At 33.1% G+C, this 19,337-nt stretch overlaps 1 protein-coding gene, 1 long non-coding RNA gene and 1 pseudogene across 2 annotated transcripts; all 3 read right to left on the minus strand.

Annotated features, from left to right (window-relative positions):
- Positions 1-5,655: 5,655 nt before the first annotated feature.
- Positions 5,656-6,622, minus strand: LOC148546969 (pleiotropic drug resistance protein TUR2-like; annotated as a pseudogene).
- A 124-nt stretch (positions 6,623-6,746) lies between these two features.
- LOC107611830 (uncharacterized) lies at positions 6,747-8,599 on the minus strand. Its single transcript, XR_015896577.1, has 2 exons — positions 8,220-8,599; positions 6,747-7,187 (listed from the first exon to the last, which is right to left on the minus strand). It is a non-coding gene; the product is annotated as an uncharacterized LOC107611830 (long non-coding RNA).
- An 8,363-nt stretch (positions 8,600-16,962) lies between these two features.
- LOC107614290 (serine carboxypeptidase-like 50) lies at positions 16,963-18,519 on the minus strand. Its single transcript, XM_021108459.2, has one exon. The coding sequence runs from the start codon at positions 18,485-18,487 to the stop codon at positions 17,168-17,170; it is 1,320 nt and encodes a 439-aa protein (XP_020964118.1). The 5' UTR covers positions 18,488-18,519; the 3' UTR covers positions 16,963-17,167.
- Between the last annotated feature and the right edge of the window lie 818 nt (positions 18,520-19,337).

A 19,337-nucleotide genomic window follows, 5' to 3' on the forward strand; every position in this document is an offset into this window, starting at 1 on the left:
TAGAAGAGAAAAAACTCGTAGAGCTGTGATGATGGGGAAAGGCAAGACTGAACAGACTTTTTTGGAGTAATGGAGTCTAATGCACTTTTAGTGGCACCTACTGCACTTAAAAGTTCATCAAATCAGAAGCACCCCTCCAATCTTTGGTGTGGCCACTGGAATAAACCTCGTCACACCCGAGAAACCTGTTGGAAGATTCATGAAAAATCAGCACATCTTAAAGGCAGTAAACCTGATCCCAAAATATGCTCTACCTCAACTGCTCATGAGGCTGAAAAATCATCATTGAGTAAGGAACAGGTTGAGCAGCTCATAAGGCTGTTAAATTCTAATTCTATGTCTAGTACTCCAAGTGGTTCTTTGGCTCAAACAGGTAATTTTAGTATTCCTATGTCTCTTAACTGCACCTCAAACTTGAAAGCACCATGGATTGTCGATTCAGGTGCATCTAACCATATGACCAGTCTCTCCCCTTTATTTAAAACTTATTCTCCTTACTTTGAAAATGAGAAAATTAGAGTTGTTGATGGTAGTTTTTCATCTATTACTGAAAAATGTACAATTAAATTGTCCAAAAATATTGACCTAAGAAATGTCCTACATGTACCAAAACTTTCTTGTAATCTTCTCTCTATTAGTAAAATTTGCAAGGATTCTAATTGTGCTGTGACATTCTTTGACACTCATGGTATTTTTCAGGATTGGATCTCGAGAAAGATGATTGGCAGTGCGAAGATGATGAATGGACTTTATCATTTTGAGGATATTTTGGAGGATAAAATAACTCAAGAATTTAGTGGTATAAGTTCTATGCCTATAAAGGACCAAATAATACTCTGGCACAATAGACTAGGACACCCTAATTTTCCATATCTCACATTTATTTTCAAGTTTGTTTAAGAATATTGATTCTTCCTTACTTAAATGTGAAAGTTGTATTCATTCAAAGAGTCGTAGAACTCCTTATTACTCTCAACCTTATCATGCATCTAAACATTTCCACTTGATTCATAGTTATGTATGGGGACCATAAAAAAAATAACTCAATTTGGAAAAAAATGGTTTGTAACTTTTATCGATGACCACACACGACTATGTTAGATCTATCTCATGCATGAAAAATCTGAGGTTTTTAAAATTTTTCAGTATTTTTCAACAATGGTAAAAACACAATTTGACACAAAAATTTCAATATTAAGAAGTGATAATGGCACTGAATACTTTAATAAAAATTTTGGTGAATTTCTTCAAAAGAAAGGTATTCAACATCAATCTATATGTCCCAATACACCCCAACAAAATAGCATTGCTGAAAGGAAGAATAAACATCTTCTTGAAGTAGCACGTGACATTATGTTTGAGGGTAATGTTCCAAAGTATTTATGGGGAGATACTATCTTAACAGCAACCTACCTCATAAATCGAATGTCCACATGTGTATTAAATTATTGCACACCGTTGGATACTTTCAAAAATAATTTTTCAGTATGTAGGTTGCATTCTGACTTACCTTTAAAAGTATTTGGTTGCACTATATTTTTACATACACCTTCATATCGAAGTAAACTTGATCTAAGGGCAGAAAAATGCATTTTTATTGGCTATTCCCCAAGTCAAAAGGGTTATAAATGTTTCAATCCACACACGAAGAAATTTCATGTAATCATGGATGTTACTTTTTTGGAACATGAAACTTTTTTTCAGAAAAATTCTCTTTGGGAGAAGAGTCTAAGGGAAAAAAATTTTCTACATGAACCTTTACTCACTCCTGAGGATACAAATTTCATTGATCAAGTAAATTCTGAAACAATTACAAAACAAGATGTGAAAACTAATTCTGAAATTGTGCCAGAATTAGTTGAAATCCAAACAGGAAAAAAAATACCACAATCAGAAAAGGAGCTTCAGTATTATGTTCAGAAATATCCCAAGAAGACTAGAGACCAGCCCATCATCTCTGTATCAACCCAATCCGAAAACTCGGAAGACGGCCCATCTATAGTACTTCAAGAACTTCTAGGTAAATCTGAAATTGTCATTTCTAATAATAACTTTCCAATAGCCCTTAGGAAAGAAACCAGAACCTGCACCAAAAAAGTACTCAAAACCAGCACTAACCATCCTATTTCAAATTATGTCTCTTACCAAACATCTCTCTCAAAAATATTGAGCTTTTACTTCTAAAATTATAAATCTGTTTGAGCCTAGGAACATAGAGGAAGCACTAGATGATCCCAACTGAAAATTAGCAGTGATGGAAGAGTGGCATGCACTCAAGAAGAATGAAACTTGGGGGATTGTAGATCTGCCACAGAATATAAAATTGGTTGGCTGCAGGTGAGTTTTTACCATCAAGTTTGTTGAGTTAAGAAATTAACTAATTTCAATTGATGATGACAAATATTTTTTATTAGGTTAATCATCTAATTAGTTTTTAATTATGTTTAATAAAGCGATGTAGGCCAAAATTAAAAGAAACAACAACCCAAGTGCAAGGAATCAAAATCATTGCTGGTGGATCCTTCTAACCAACGAAGTCCATAGAAAATAATACAAAAAAAAAATCGCTAGGCTAAATAAAACAAATCCAACCCAAGCCCATGAAGACTCTATCAAGCTGAAGAAAATCCAAGCCCAAGATACTTCACTCAAGCTGATGCCTTCCAAGCTCTTCACATATGCTTCGGTCAGACTCAGAGAAAAGAAAGAGAGAGCTTCGTTCCTCACTCATTCACCATAGATGAAAGAAAGAGAAAGCTTAATCCAAGAGGCAAAGGTCTAATCATCCAAATCAATCTAAATCTAGCTAAGTTAGAAGTTAAAGGTGATTTATTTCCATTTGCATGCAATTTACTTTCTTCACTCCTTCTCTAACTCTCTGCTACTCTATTTTGGGATAAATGGAGAAAGTGATTTTTGATAATCACTGCTGTGAATCAAAGGTCAAAATTATTTCTTGGGGACAAAGTTGTAGCTCAAGAGTTCAGATCTAGGTTTACCATTGAACAACTTTTTCATTGCTTCCCTGAGGCTTTCGGTCAAATAAAAAGGCTCAGATTCAAAATTTCTAATTTAGGGATTAATTGAAAAGGGTGAAATGGTAAGTTGGCAGCACACAGCTCGATGAGTTGACTCAAAAGAAAGCAATTCAGCAACTTGAAAAGAGATACAAAAGAAAGATTTTCAATTTTCTGAAGACAAGGAGAAAGAACGAGAGTCTAAGTCTCATAGAGAGCTTCCTAAGAAAGGTCAACGTTTTGGGTAGTGCTATCCAAAGAAAGAAGCATTCCGCCAAGATGAAGAACTTGATTAGTGTTTGCTCAACCCGGTTCATCTTATAGCAAAAGAGGCTGTTGAAGCATCAATCTCCTTCATATTTTACAGATTGTAATTTTATTTTCAATGTATATCTTTCTGTAATTTCTTGAGAGGTAAAAGGCTGAAAGAGAGAGCCTAAGAAAAAGACAAAGAGTGAAAAAAAGTTGAGTGATACACTTGAGTGAAAAACTTAGAGTGATTTCAGATTTCTTTAGGTTGAGTTAAATATCTTGTGTCTTGTACCAGTGAAGTACCCCTTTCTAAGTTGGGTTAGCACTTAGAGTGAAGAGTTAGGTATTAACATAACCAATTCAAGTTAGGATAGAACTTGAGAGGGAAAGGATTGTGTCAATCCTTTGGAATTGGTGTATGTAATACTTTAACTATAGTGAAAATTTCACCACTGTTGTGGTGAAAACTGAATGTAGGTTACATTGCACAAGGCAACTGAATCATGATACATGATGGTGTCAGCTACTCTCTTCCTTTCTTTGTTCTGTTTTCTGACATTTATAAGACAAAACGAAATTGTCTCATAAACTTTTCGCTGCTGAGTTCAAATAGATTCAGATTGAAAGTTTGTAATTAAAGAGTTATTTCATTAAAGTAAAAGAAGGTCATAGATTCAACCCCCATTCTCTAAGCCTTCTACAACCTTCAAAGTGCAATGCTGATGGAAGCATAGAGAGGTATAAGGCTAGGTTAGTAGTTAGGGGATATACACAAACCTATGGAGTAGACTATCGAGAGACTTTTGCTCCAGTTGCCGAACTCAGCTCTGTGCGAATTCTCTAATCTCTTGCTGCGAATTACAATTGACCTTTACATCAATTGGATATAAAGAATGCTTTCCTGAATGGGGAGCTAGAGAAAGAGGTGTTCATGAAACTTCCACCTAGATTTGAGGCTAAACTAAGGAGGAATAAAGTGTGCAAACTAAAGAAATCTCTCTATGGATTGAAATAATCCCCAAGAGCTTGGTTTGAACAACTTGGAATGGTGGTGAAGGGACTTGGTTATACTCAAAGCCAAGTTGACCATACGCTTTTCTATAAATATTCAGCAGCTAATAAAACTGCCATCTTAATTGTATATGTGGATGACATTATTCTGACAGGTGATGCTTTTTTGGAGCTAAAAGACTTGAAGGAGAAGCTTGCCAAAGCATTTGAAATTAAAGAACTTGGTTCATTAAAATACTTTCTTGGAATTGAATTTGCAAGGTCTAAAGAAGGCATTTTTATGAACCAACGAAAGTACATCCTAGATTTTTTAAAAGAGACGAGATTACTCACCTATAGAGCCTAACTTAAAATTGAAGCCAGCTGAACCAAAAAATGTAATGGACAAAGGGAGATATTAACGGTTGGTAGGGAGACTAATCTATTTATCCCATACACGTCCAGATATTGCCTTTGCTGTGAGCATGGTAAGCCAGTTTATGCATTCACCTGGTCAAGAACACATGTATGATGTCTTTAGAATCCTAAGGTACTTGAAAGGGTCGCCTGGAAAAGGGTTACTCTACAAAAAGTATGGACATCTTCAAGTAGAAGCCTATACAGATGTGGATTGGGCTGGGAATGTCATGGATAGAAGGTCAACATCTGGGTATTGTACTATTGTTGGCGGAAACCTGGTTAGTTGAAGGAGTAAAAAACAGTGTTGTGGCACGAAGTAGTGCAGAAGTTGAGTTTAGAGCAGTGGCTCATGGAATATATGAAGCACTATGGGTAGAGAAAATCCTACAAGAACTAAAAGTTTCCATTTCTCCACCAATGAGGTTGTATTGTGACAACAAATTTGCAATTTTCATTTCTCATAATCCAGTGTTGCATGATAGAACTAAACATGTTGAAGTTGACAAGCATTTTATCAGGGAAAAGATTGAGAGGACAGATTTGCATCTCATATGTTCCAACCACGGAACAATTAGTAGATGTCCTAACAAAAGGATTATCCAAGAAGACTTTTGATAGCATAATAAGCAAACTGTCAATGAATGATATCTTCAAGTCAGCTTGAGAAGCCAGCTTGAGAGGGAGTGTTGACTAGATCAAATCAAAATCAGATTCTTAATTCCTTTCTAAAAGAATTAATTATAAATCTTTTTTTTTTTTGGTTTAATTTAAGTTTAGGGATTTTATGATTAAAAATCTTTTCTTTATTTTAGGCTAATATTTTTTCTTTCTTTCCTATTTTCTAGTTCTTTCTATTTCTGTAATTCCTCTGTAAAAAGACTGATTTCCTGTACATTTGATAATATAATATATTCAAACACTTCAACTAAATCAATGAATGAATGAATCAATCAAACACAGCAACATTTAAGGCTTTCTAAGACCAACCAGAGATATCTTGAAGATGTAAACAAATGAGTTGCTCTTCATAAGAAGATACTCTCTTGAGAAGTTAGCTTTCAGAAGATCCTTTTTGCTAACTCCATACTTGTCAGTTGTTAATGCAGCAGAGTGGTTCTTTGTCTTATCAAATGGAACTGCTAACTCATCTCCAATTTTCCTTGCTACATGGAAGCTTTTAAATGCCTCAGCAAATTCATTAGCCGTTACAAAACTATATGGTTTCTCTTTGTGCATCAAATACATATGTTTCCACATATCTTATTCCAAATTTTATAATTAGTAATGAGATGTAAAGATTGGCCTACTTCTTGAAGGAAATTTGCTGTGCCTTTCCTCTCAGGGCATTTGAATCCCATGGACTCAAAAAATTCAAGGACAAGCTCGTGGGGGTCCTTGGTAGACTATTTGGCCATTGGAGAGGAGGATATCATTAAAAAGCACATATGTCTCTGGCTCTGGTTGCAATTAGGCTATAAGTGCAGTTCCCTTTAGAATATGAATAAATTTGTCTAAGGGCATTTCATGATTTGAACAGTTGTGGAGCTGTCTAGCCCAGTAGATATGCCATCCATGAATAACGCTTTTGACGGACCAACCCATCTCCCCTAAAAATAAAGCACAGAGAGGTTGAAATAGAATTACACACAATTGATTTACTAAGAGTTTGATCACTACCTGTGGTAACACGCTTTTTTTGTCCTCCGGATATACCACACAACATTTCGTCCCCTACTAGAGTATCAGCACATAATTCTAAATCCAAGATCTGTAGATCACAAATTAGATAAACAGTGGAAACCATAAAAGACAGTATTTATGTCTGTGATGTTGCAATATTGTGAGAAATCAGAACTACTTGAAGTTGAAGATGCCACCTTTAGTATATATTCTGTTATGTTTGTGATGATGAGAATCTTGCTGCAGAAAACATGAGTATCATGTTTGGCTGTGTTCGTCTATGCATAATGCAGTTATCTTTATGTTTACTTGATTATTTTTTCCTTTTCAATTTGTGTGATGCTGGTGTGTGGCTCAAAAAAGAAGAAATTAAAGGAGAAAAATAAGTGTGTTAAAATGTAAGCATTTTTTTATTCATAATTGTCAAATATATGTGAAATGTATACCAGCTTGTTTTGCCACAAGAATACAAGATTCAGATTTCTCTTTCTTCCACTCAGAATTACATAACTTTGATATGCTCACAATACATGTATTCAAGTACCCCTCAAATTCTCAAAAATACAGCTACCCCTTTACGCTTTGGTGCCGGGCCTCGGGAAGGTGTACGTTCGCCACTTGCTATAGTCGGTGGGACGGTTGAGTTTGGTTGTTTGCCACTTGCTGTTGTTGTAGATGGTGGGGCAGTTGAATTCGGTGCACTACTTGCCGTAGATACTGGGCCGGTTGAGTTTTTCCTTATAACTAGCCGCAATGAATATGAGACAATTGCAGCCATTATAAAAGACACCAAGATCATTCCCACGGACACGTACATGTTGATGTAGGCTGTTAAGTTATTCAACATACCACAAACAGAAATTATGATTACCAGACGAAAACAACTAAACAAGTAATTATGCATCGCTGAAAATGAAATTTTCTTTCAAAAATATTTTGTTGAATCTGCCAATAAATATCCGCGGTATAACTTGTAAATGGGTAGTTTAAACAATTTTCTGGCTAAGGACACAATTATGCAACAGAATAAACATAAGCAGAACAATATAAATAAGGGTAAAGTAATAAATTCGTCCCCTACGTTCCTTAAGGTTTAAAGTGTCCTATTTGAATCCAAAAAAATTTCATTTAACTTCAATATAGTCCTACCATTAAGTATTTTAGATGGTGAATACTATGGTGCCTAAAAAGTGGTGTCTATTTACTAAAAAGAGTCAAAAGTTATTATTTAATTTAAAGGATATAAGAATAAATAATTTTAAAAAAATCAAAACTTACTACAAAAAGTAAGTTAGGCAAAATTTAGGCAAAAACTCATAGACACCATAGAATTGGCCATTTTAGATACTTTAAGCCTTAAAGAACAAAACAGAATTACGTCCGGGACCAATTTAGTATTTTACCACTATCCAAGACAATATAAACAAAACAGCAGCTCAATTTACAGAAATTATCTACTATCCAACAATATAAATTCACATAACAAAATAAAAACAACACCAACAATATAAAAGCAGCCTCTCAATTCACCATAATAATATAAAAACAGCAACAAATCAACTAAGAGGACGCAACAAGGACGACAAGAGGTGGAATGGGGTGCTCGAAGAGGGAGAGGGTAGCTTTTAGGGTTTCATTTTTTTCCTTCAGAAAGCCAAAAACGAAAAAAATTTACTCAAAAATCAAAACAAAACAACATTCTAGCCCTGTTAGCAACAATGAACAACAAAGAAAATTTACTCAGAAAACAACAATTAACCCAGACAAACAACAATCAACAATTAATATAATTAAATCCAGGAAAACAGCAATTAACTTCCAAAAATGAAACTGAAGAAGCAGGGATGGATGGAGGCTTACCAACGGTGACAGTGACTGAGCTAGGCGAGAGAGAGAGCTCTTGAAGCCTTGATCAGAGAAAGACGACGAGGACGGGAACAGAGACGAAGCAGAAAAACGCCCACGAAAAGCGAACGAGCGTGAGCGATGGGGATGAGAGAAGTCCACAACTGAGTTGAGGGCCGAGTAGACCTTCGAGAGGCGAAGGCGGCAACCGCTGGCTGTCACCGTCGGCGGCGGGGGATGGCATGCGTTTTGAAGCTTGAATGTTGCTGCAGATCTGATAGGGTTTAGGGTAGGGTTTAGTTCGTTTGTGGTTCGAGAAGAGGGTTCTCTCTTATTTATGTACATATAGTAGGGAGTGTTTATGGATCGAGTGAAATCGAGTTTGTCATGATTCATATCCTATCCTAAATATATATTAGATCTATTTTTTATATTTTAATTTGATTTTAAATCCAATAAAATTTAAATATTTTCAGGCTACAACTATATCAAATTTAAACCGAATGAAAATAAGGTTTTTAAAGTTTTAATAATAATTTTAAAAAAATTATTTATAAAAAAACTTATTTATAATACATCTATTTATAAAGAAAATTTTTTTTACCAAAAAGTTGATATCTATATTTAAATTTAAATTTGTCCATAAATTATAATTTGGTATTTTTTTATCTATTTACTAATTCAACAATCTATTCTATCTATTTTATCTATTTTATTTTATATATTATATAAAAATAAGATTTTTGCACTTAATGATGGAACTGATGTGGCATGTTTTTGAGAGTATTTCTCGATTTATTTCTTTAACTCATTAAATACAAGTTATTGCCATAAACTAACTATATCAACTAATTGATTTGATTAGATATTTAAATATTATATAATTTATTATAATTTATATCAATTTGATTTGGTAGTATTTTTTAATTTATTTATTTTAATATTCTTTTAGTATTTTTTTAATTTATTTCTTTTAATTTATTAAACCAAATTTATTGTGTGTACTAATTAAATAATTTGATTAATTTATTTGTCATTAAAATAATAAATCAATGAATAAAATAGGCAATTGAGATATTTTCAACTAATAATTAAATCAAATCAAATCAAATCATATATATTGACCTAAATTCAAATAATGTGAATTAAGGACTAAATTAAAATAAGATCATTTCTTACTTATTCAAGTTGAATGCAATAAATACAAATTAATTTTGTTAAAAATCATAGTTGTCTGATAGATGGCCACACAAAATTATAAAAATCGTCATTTTTATCTCTTTTGCTATTTCAACTCTTCTTTTTTTTCTTTTTTTTCTTTATGTATAATTTATTTTATGTATAAATGTACCTAAAATGAGAAAGTACGTATGAGTGTTTTATTGATTATTTCTTTGATGAATATATCTCAATTTAAACATTCTACCACTGGATAAAAGTATTCAAAGTGGCCAATATATTTTTTTATAGTATTAAATAGAAGAATTTTACGAGTTTTTGTTAACTTATCCATCGTGAAATAATCTCGTACATATTTGTGATGTAGGTTTTTTTGTCATCTCTAGACATAACGAATAATATGACTAAATATTTTTGAAAGATAAATTTGATTTAAACAAAATTTTAGAAATCAATTTAGAACATAAATGATCTTTCAAATTAACCATTTACTTTTACTATTCACTATTTACTATTTACTTGCATATTTATTTTATTTTTTATTTTTAAAAGTGAAAGAAAAGAGAAAAAAATGTTGATTATTATATTATATTATAATTATGGAGACCACTTTAATAAAGGCATTAAAAATATTTTTTTTAAGATGTATATATGTGTCATGTTATTATTAGACATCTTTATTAACTGGTTAATAATTTATTTTTCAATAAACCAGAACAAAATCGATTTATTATAGCAACAATAATAAACCTAATTGTCTGTATTATAATTATTATACCCGGTTTGATCTGATCGAATTACATAATCTAAATCGAATATCTTTAAATTTTTTGATAAAAAGATAAATATATCTCTTGACTTTTTGTTTTGCAGACGTTTAAATTCCTAAAAATTTAAAAATACAATTAGATTCCTGAAAAAAATTGAGTTTATTGTTATTGTTATAAAGAAAATCAGTTTTATTCTAATTTGTTAAAAATTAAAAAATAATCAGTTCACTAATACGTCTAATAATAATGTGGCACGTAAGCGTCTTTACAAAAAGATGTTTTACGCGTCTTTATAGAAGCATCCCCTTGTATTATAATTGAATTAAAATGAGGGGGCTAAGGAAGTTATTCATGTATGATGTATGGATTTATAATTGAATTAAAATGAGGCCGCTAAGGAAGTTATTCATGTATGATGTATGGATGAAGATTGGAGAGTAGTAACTAAGGGTGCAAGTGAGGTTGGATAAAATTAGGGTTGTCTTGATTTAGATTTGACTTTAAATAATAATTGGGTATATTTTTTAAAATTTTTATCCGGCCTTAAACAAAATGAAATCACACTATTTTTGAGTTATACTAAAATCGGGTCTAGACCGTATAAAGTCTAAGTGTTAATAAATTTTATGTCAAAAAATTGATATACTTATTTATAATATATATACTTATTACCAAGAAATTGATATCCATACTTGAAGTTGAATTGGTCCATAAATTTTAATTCTATACTTTATTTATTTATTTTTTAATTCAACAAATATGATTAAACATAAAAGAATAAATTTAGAATTAATATAACATAATATTAGAATTAATTTAAAACATATATATCTTAGTTAATCTCTCTAAAAAATATATGGGATAGATGAAGCCAAATTCGTCTTGACCCGAACTTGATATAAAATAATAATTAGGTCTATTTTTAATATTCTTATTCGATCTTATACTCGATAAAATCACACTAAATTAATCTTAAAATATTCAAATCCTAGCCGAATCTTTGAATTTGTCCAAATCATATGCGTCCCTATTAGTAACCAAAAATAGCCGACCATTCAAACAAAAAAAATTAAGCGCTTGACTAGGATAGTAGTCATTAGTCAAGCACCCCATCATTTAGAAAATAGTCTCGCAATTTTTTTATTTAAAAAATACCAAATTATCAACATTTTTTTCACTTCAGATTTTTGGTGACTATAATCACTTTTTTTTTTTTTACCAAAAATAGGAGACTCGAACTTGCAACCTCTTAATTGAGTATGAAAAGACTATGCCATTTGAGCTATTACTCATTGGCGACTATAATCACTTAGATTTGAATTAGTATTAACCAATTATTTGTTTTTTCTATTAAAAATATTGGCGACTATAATCACTTTAGATTTGAATTAGTATTAACCAATTATCTGTTCTTCAAGATACAAGGGAGTCCCCTAACCTTGAGTCTCTAGACTTCAAACAGAAATATGATAAATCTCATTCTCACTTTGACCCCTACCATTTTTTATCCTGTGCGGCCTATGAGTTTCATACTCAAGTTCTTGCAAACCACAATCTCTGTGCATCTTTTGTTGTTGATCTTGAAGTCTTATCTGATAAAGGAATCGATTTTAAAACAAACTTTCAGGATTTGAAATAGTCTCCTATTTTCAAAATTTGAAAACCATTTTATCCGAACTTGGTATGCAAATTTTATGAAAATGTGATTTTTTATGAAGGAGAGTTTCATTCGTTTGTTAAAAATACTCAGTTTGTTTTGAGTTCTGAAACCATAAGTGCTGCCCTGGAGTATGAGAACTCAGGGGGTAAGGGCATATATGTCTGGCAAGTGGGATAATCATGTTGGCATTTTTCATCAAGATGTCCTAGCTCGAGTTTGTGAAAACTTCTCTTCTATGGATGGTAATATTCCCACACATAAAGTCCTAGGACCTGTTAGGGCTCTACTGCACCATATCATCACTCACATTATCATGCCACAGAGCGAATCATACCAGAGAGTAACTGTCTGTGATACTCTCGTACTCTATGCTGTTTTAAACTCCATTCCCATATATTTTGCTTACCTTATGATATGTCATATGTGGGATTGTGTGAAAAGTGATAAAAAGAGTACCTTGCCATATGGAATGTTTTTAACTTGCTTGTTTGAGTATTTCAATATTGATTTGAGTAATGAACATGTTGAGAACAGAGTGTCCACAATCAAAGGTGGTGGTGTACCGAAACATGCTAAAGGTAAAAAGGTAAAAGGCTTTAAGGCTCCAGCCTTGTCTGAAAGTGAGGATGAAAGTCTTCCATCTCCCTCTGTTGCTGGAACATCTGATTCCTACAAATATCTCTTCTCTGAAATGGTTAAAGATGTTCTCTTGGAATTTGCTACCATGTCCAAGCAAATGGTAAAACCCAGCAAAGAAGCTAGAAATCTTGCATTACAAAATGAAAAGGCTTGGCTAAAATCTCATGAACGGGTAAACTTGCTCTTAAAACATTTGGATTCCGTTAATAAGGACATGGCTCCCTCCGAGAAAGAAGATGATGTTCTGGAATCTGATGAAGAGATCTCTGATGCCTAGTTTGCTCCCTGCTGCTGCTGACTACTCCTTATTTTTCTCTCTCTGAATTTGAAATTGTGGACTTTTCGTTTGTCTTGAACTTTGATTTATGTTAGATGACTATAGCTAACTTAATTTTGGTACTATTTCTTTGTTATGCATGACTTATCATTTTGGACTGCATTGTTTGATCTATTTTACTTGCAGGTGTCCCTCCTTGATGACAAAAGAGGAAAAAAAGAGACTGAATTAAAACAGTTTTTTGTTTTACTATTGATGTCCTGTTTTTGTTATTGGTGCTTTGTTTTTTTACTGCCCTGTTATTGGCTCTTATTGATGCTCTAATTTGGCTCTGTTTTGAACACTCTATTTTAATGGATTGATTTCAGTTTTGAGCTTTGATTGTTCTGACAAAAATATTTTTTGCTCAAATGTATATGGGCAGTTTGGCTTATGGAGCGTCATTAACTCCTGTTCTTAAATAATTCTGTGTGCTTTGACTTGTGAAAAAATGACTCTGTATTAAAAAGCTCCAATTTTTGAAATTTTAATCATCCTTTAGGAATCTTTTAGAGCTTGTATATAGGCATTATTTCTATGAATATGTGTGTTAATCAGGTTAATCAAGCACATATTGAGGGGGAGCTTATTGAACATATGAAAAGGGGGAGAAATCTGTGAATCTTCAAAGGGAAGTACTTTATCTTAATGTTTTCAATTCAGTTTTAATAATGTTTGTCATCAAGGGGGAGATTGTTGAGTTTGGAAAACTTATATTAGTTTAATATGATGAATAAATATTATTAAAAAGTGTTTAATAAATTGTTTTCAATTATTTGTTTGATGAATTTAGTGAGTGTGCAGGAAAAGCAACTTAATTTTCAGAGTGGCCAAGTTTAACAAGCCCAACTTGATCATTAAATAAATTCAACTTTGTGCAAAAATTATTTCACAACAAGTGGCTGAACCTTAGACTAAGGAAGAATAGACAAGTCCAAATCACAAGTCCATGAACCAAAATGGATGATTCAAAGAAAGGAACCAAGGTTCTCAAAGCATGCTTCGGTTACTCCATCCATTGGTAATTGGAACTTAGAATTCAATTTGATTTAATTTCAATCAAAGCTTTCACCGAATGTTTCTCTCTTCTCCCTCCTCTCTGTTGCTTCGGTCACATCACGTGTTCATCCAAGAAAAAGAAAGAAGAAAATAGAAGGTTCAGAGATCAGATTTTGAAGATAAATCAAAGCAAGAAAGAAGGCTTTGGTTAAGAAGCAAATCTATCTTGGTGAAACACAACAAAAAGTTTTTTTCCTCCTTTGTGCTACACCGAGGATCAAAGAAGAAATCTTCAAGGTCTCAAGCATGGAAGAGGTAACAACGAAGAACGTGAAGCCTATATGGTTCAAAGGCACATCGATGGTCAAAATCAAAACTTGGGACTAAAGTCAAGCTCAATGGTCAAGATTGAAGAAGCTTGAAGAAAAAGGATGAGAGAGAAGAGGTAAGCATGCATGCAACAGCTTCGGTCCTCTCTCTCCTCTATTGTAGCCACTGCTACTCTGATGTTTGAGAAGAAGTTGCTGTGAGGGTTGAACTTGTTTCAACCTTGGAAGTTTCACCCTTCTATATTAAGGGTGAACGGCCAAGGGTTGAAGGCAAGGAGAGTAAGTGAAAAGCACAAAGTTCACTCTCATAGCTACCCAAGCTGTTAGAGTTCTTCTCCTTCATGTAGTTTATTTTGTATTTTCTTTTTCTCAGTTTGGATCTGTCTGAGTCTCATTGTAAAATGCAAACATGGTGAGGTTTGTAAGAAAAAGCCAATGAAAAGTAAACGGTAGTAAGTTAAAACAGTGAGAAAAAGTCATAAGATGTCTCAGAAGTTCTTTGTACATCTTTCTATTTTATGTCATGATCCTGTGGAAATTTTCTTACAAGTTGGGTTAGCACTTTGCAGTTGAAAGTTAGATTGAGGTCTAGTCAAATTCAGGTTGGGGTTAGAATCTAGATTTGTCCCAAATAGGATTGGGTAGATCCTAGAGAAGGAATTGGTGTTTGTAATTTGTTAAAGATAGTGAAATTCTGTCACTGTTGTGATGGAGATTGGATGTAGGCTACATTGCACCTTGTAGCTGAACCATGATATATATGGGTGTTATTTCTTCTTCCCTTCTACTTTTCTGTTTCTGTTACTAAGGAGACAAAAATGAAAATGTCTCTCAGTTTACCACGAGAGAAAAGTGAAAATATCTCCTAAGTTCTCTTAAGAAAGAAAAAGCAATATTCAGTAGAAGAAGTAGCTAAGATTCAACTCCCCCCTTTTTTGAGCCACTGATAACCATCACACCATATTAGAATCTAAAATACTCCGAAACTTTGAACAAAATAAATTCATCAAAATAATAAAATCAGATTCAAAACTTGTACATTACATTCAAATTCAAATCATCAACTATGAACAATAATTTTCACAAACAAAAACAAAATTATTCAACTACAGAATCATAAACAACTAACAAACTACATTACCTAGATTCAAACTGACCTTACCACTTGATTCGATTTAAAACAATAATACAATTCAGCTTGGTTCAATTGAAAGTCTAAACCTAAAAACACACCGCAAGATTACCAAAATACACCAATTTGTAAATAGAAATACACCGAAATAAGAACGAGACAGATTCATCACAATAATAATTCAGATTCAGAACTCCTGCCTTACATTCAATTCAAACCATCAATTTTCAAAGAGAAAAACAACTTTATTCACCTACAGAATCATAAACTACTAACGAACTACATTAACTAGAATCGAACCAGACTTCAGCTACTTAGTTCAATTCAAAACAATAATCCACTTCGCTCTGGTTCAATTGACAGTCTGAACTTGAATCATTCATTATCTTCGATAACGACATATCTGTTTAAACCTGATTTCACAGCTTGATGTCAAAAACTTTGATCCAAATCTTCAAATCAGATAAAAGAGCATTGAACTTGAACGAAAAGAACATAGAGAAGGAAGAGAAACACATAGAATGCAGAGATGGAACAGAATGTAGAGACGCAGAAAACATTGAGAAAATTCGAGAAAAGAAACAAAATTCACATAAAAAAAAAGTTATATACATTCGCACGTTGAGTTAAAAATTTGTTATAAGTAGTAGTACGTGAAGGTGAATTAGATCAAAGCTACTTAGTTAGTTAAATAACTTGGATATATATATATATATATATATTATGCGCGTTTGTGTGTGGGCCAAGGAGAGAATGCGAGAAAAGAAGAAAATAAAATATTCAATCTGAGATTTACATATTTATTTTATATATATATATTTTGCGCGTTTGTGTGTGGGCCAAGAAGGAGAGAATGCGAGAAAAGAAGAAAATAAAATATTCAATGTGGAATCTACGTATTTATTTTATTATTAATAATATAATATTATTATATTCATTTAGATTTCACTTTAATTATTATTTTTTTAAAATAAAATCTCCCTCTTTGGCATAACATGTCCGCGGTAGAGTTTATTATTATTATTATTATTATTATTATTATTATTATGTGTTATCCCATACAAAGATCAATAAAAAATTATTAAATTAATCTAACAATGTAGCCAATAAAAAAATATTTATAAAGATACAATAATTCACATATATTCTCTTAATAATTATAATATTTTTTTCACGTAAAGGCGCCTTCCAAGATATTAAGTCCCATATTAAATCGTGGTAAGAAGCCGAGTTTTTACTTTTTACTTGGTCTAGATAAAGTCCTCGAATGGTGTAATTTTTTTTTTTTTTGAAATAAGGCGCTCTGTAATGTGCCACAAAGATTCCTTTTTTAAATAAAAATTAAAAAAAAAAGTAAACTAAATGACAAATATAATAAAATAAAAAGTCAATTATCTGACACGTTTTCGTGAAAAATTTAAATTATGTTGAGAAAAATTAGTGACAGAGAGCCAAGATGCTAATAAAATTTATTTTTAATAAGTAGTTAGTTAATAATATTTAAAAATATAGAATAAAAATATTATTGGATTATCATAAATAAAATAAAATTAATTACTAAAAATACTAAAAAAAAATGTTCATTCTTGAATATTTTTCGTAGTAATAATACTTGAATACACAAAAGAAATATAAAATACTGCGGGATATAATTAATTTAAAGGTGAACAAATTATTTTAAGGGGTAACTTGAATTATTCATTTATCTATGGAAAAGTATATGGAACCAAAATGTGATCAGCCAAAAAGTAAACAAAATTGTTTAATTAAAATCACTTTTTGAATAATATGTTTGAAAATCGCTCCTGAGATCACGGAGTACAAACAAAAACCCGATTTCTTATAGAACCCAAACACATTTTGACTGATTTTTTGCTGCTTTTGATTCCCTAGTTGTTCTCTTTATCTATTTATGATTTTTCCTTTTCAATACAACAACTTACACATTTTGATACAAACCCCTTTGCAAGACCCAATCTTGTATCATTGTCTGAGCATTAACAGGCTGGTCAGCAGGCATAAGATGGCCACCACCCAAGACAACAACATTGGTGAGTGACTTCCATTGTTGGACATAGCCAGCAAGCTCTCCATTCACCCTCCATATCTTCCTCTCTGCATTCACATACTCCTCAATCCCTTCCCATTTCATAGTATTCACCCATGCCGCAGTTTGAACCGGACCAGCAACCAAATCGAGTTGACCTTGGTACAACAACACCCTAATAGTGTTGCTCTTCAACAACCCCTCCACCATAAACTTCACACTCTTCATTATATCTCCTAGCAATGCTTCCCCAACATTACTGCTGCTCGATTTAAACACTTGAGGTTCGTTCACGCCCAATGCCTTCTTCACTTCAGCTATATTCAAGAATTGAGTAACCCAATCTTGATAGTGATAAGGATGATCTTTCCTTGTGTAATCATACAAAGTAGCCAGCCCTGACATGTTTTGCAACTTCCCCTGGAGTCTTCGCCATGCAATCGTTGCTTCACTCCAATGCTGAATCTGTGCCAACCTAACTACTTCCAGTTGATCCTTCTCCAACTCACTCTTTTGCCTCTCATTGATCAGACCCTCATAATAAGCATTAGCCGGATGCGTGCGTGATTGGGTCACTGCCTCAATTATTCCATTCCCAATAGCCACACCAACAAGATTCACTCTTTTAGAAGCATGCAACTGTGCATTTCTTTTCAATATGTAATTTCCAGTTGTAGACGCATACTTTCCTCCATAACTTTGGCCAACAATATAAATAGGGCGGTGTTTGTAAACAGGATCAAGTTGAAGAAACCTTGTAAGAGCAACATAAAGGTGTTTGGCAATACCTTCTTGATTCGTTGGGATCTCTTGCGGTGATGAGGCTATACTGAATCCAGTGCCAATGGGGTTATCAAGAAAGAGAACGCCAAAGAACTTGTTCCAAGCACCAGGGTTGGGTTCAAGGGTGATGGATTCTGTGATACGCCATGGTCCAACAGCATAGAGGCTGCCAATCATGGAGGAGCTTCCAGGGCCACCTTGGAGCCAAATGAGAAGCGGGGTTTTGGAGAGAGGCAAGGTCGAGTTCTGAGCTTCATAGAAAGTGTAGAAGAAGGCGGAAGAAGAGGTTTTGCTGACAGAAAGGTAACCTGATTTTGTGGGGTGAGCTTCTTTTGGAAACAGTGTGTTTGATTTGGAAGAATTCGAAGAAGCTGATGCATGGGTTTGAATGCATAAGCAAAAGGAGATAAAGAAGAAAAGAGTATTCATGATGATGACAAAGTAAATTGGAACGTGAATCCAAGGGTAATATTTTGGGAGTATATATAAGCCCGGATTCGTTTGATTATTCGATAAAATATCAAGGGTACTTCTATGGTGGTACGGGATCGTTTGGCTAAGAGTGACTGAAATTTGAATGGCCAATGATATGATGACAGGTGGCAAGGGAAATCTCTGGATGGAGTAGCAGTGGATTAAGCTTAAGTGTGGTAAAGTTTGGAGAGTTTACTGCGTGGGCAATTTTGGAAATTTTCAGGCCAAAAAATCGTTTCTGCAACGTGCATTATTAGCTGCGTGGACAAAACGGGATGAAATAAAAGTTGTTAGGTTTGGAAAAAAGTTGGTGAAATGAATGAAGCTGTTTTTTGACAATAAAGAATAAACTAAGATAGTTACCAAAAAAAAATAATATAAACTAAGATGGAGAGTGTCAACAAAAAATTGGAGACAAGGAGAGTTGATAGGAAAAATATGGTTTTTATTAGGGCCAGTACACGAATTGGATCGGATCAGATTTAATATCTATAATTTTTGTGTTTGGATCTTATCGATTCGATCTGCACATTTGCGGATAGGATTAGATCGGAATTCGGATATATCCACAAAAATAAAAATATTTTTAATTTTAAAAGAATCAACAAAATAAAAAATAAAAACTAGAACCCAAAATTCATAATTTGGCATCAATGTTTATACTAAAATATAGGGGTGTGCATGGCCCGGCCCGGCCCAAAGACTCGGCCCGGTCCCGAACATTTTTGGGGCTAATTTGATATGATTTCATCGGGTCTAGGGTCGGGTATGGGTCTCAAAAGTAGACCCGGTCATTATTTCGGGT

This window comes from Arachis ipaensis, chromosome B8 (genome assembly GCF_059453495.1).
Source record: "Arachis ipaensis isolate K30076 ecotype BB chromosome B8, ASM5945349v1, whole genome shotgun sequence".
Lineage (NCBI taxonomy): Eukaryota > Viridiplantae > Streptophyta > Magnoliopsida > Fabales > Fabaceae > Arachis > Arachis ipaensis.

Excerpts from the sequence above, each read along its gene's own strand:
- LOC107614290 (XM_021108459.2), bottom strand. The coding sequence starts at position 18,487 with ATGAATACTCTTTTCTTCTTTATCTCCTTTTGCTTATGCATTCAAACC.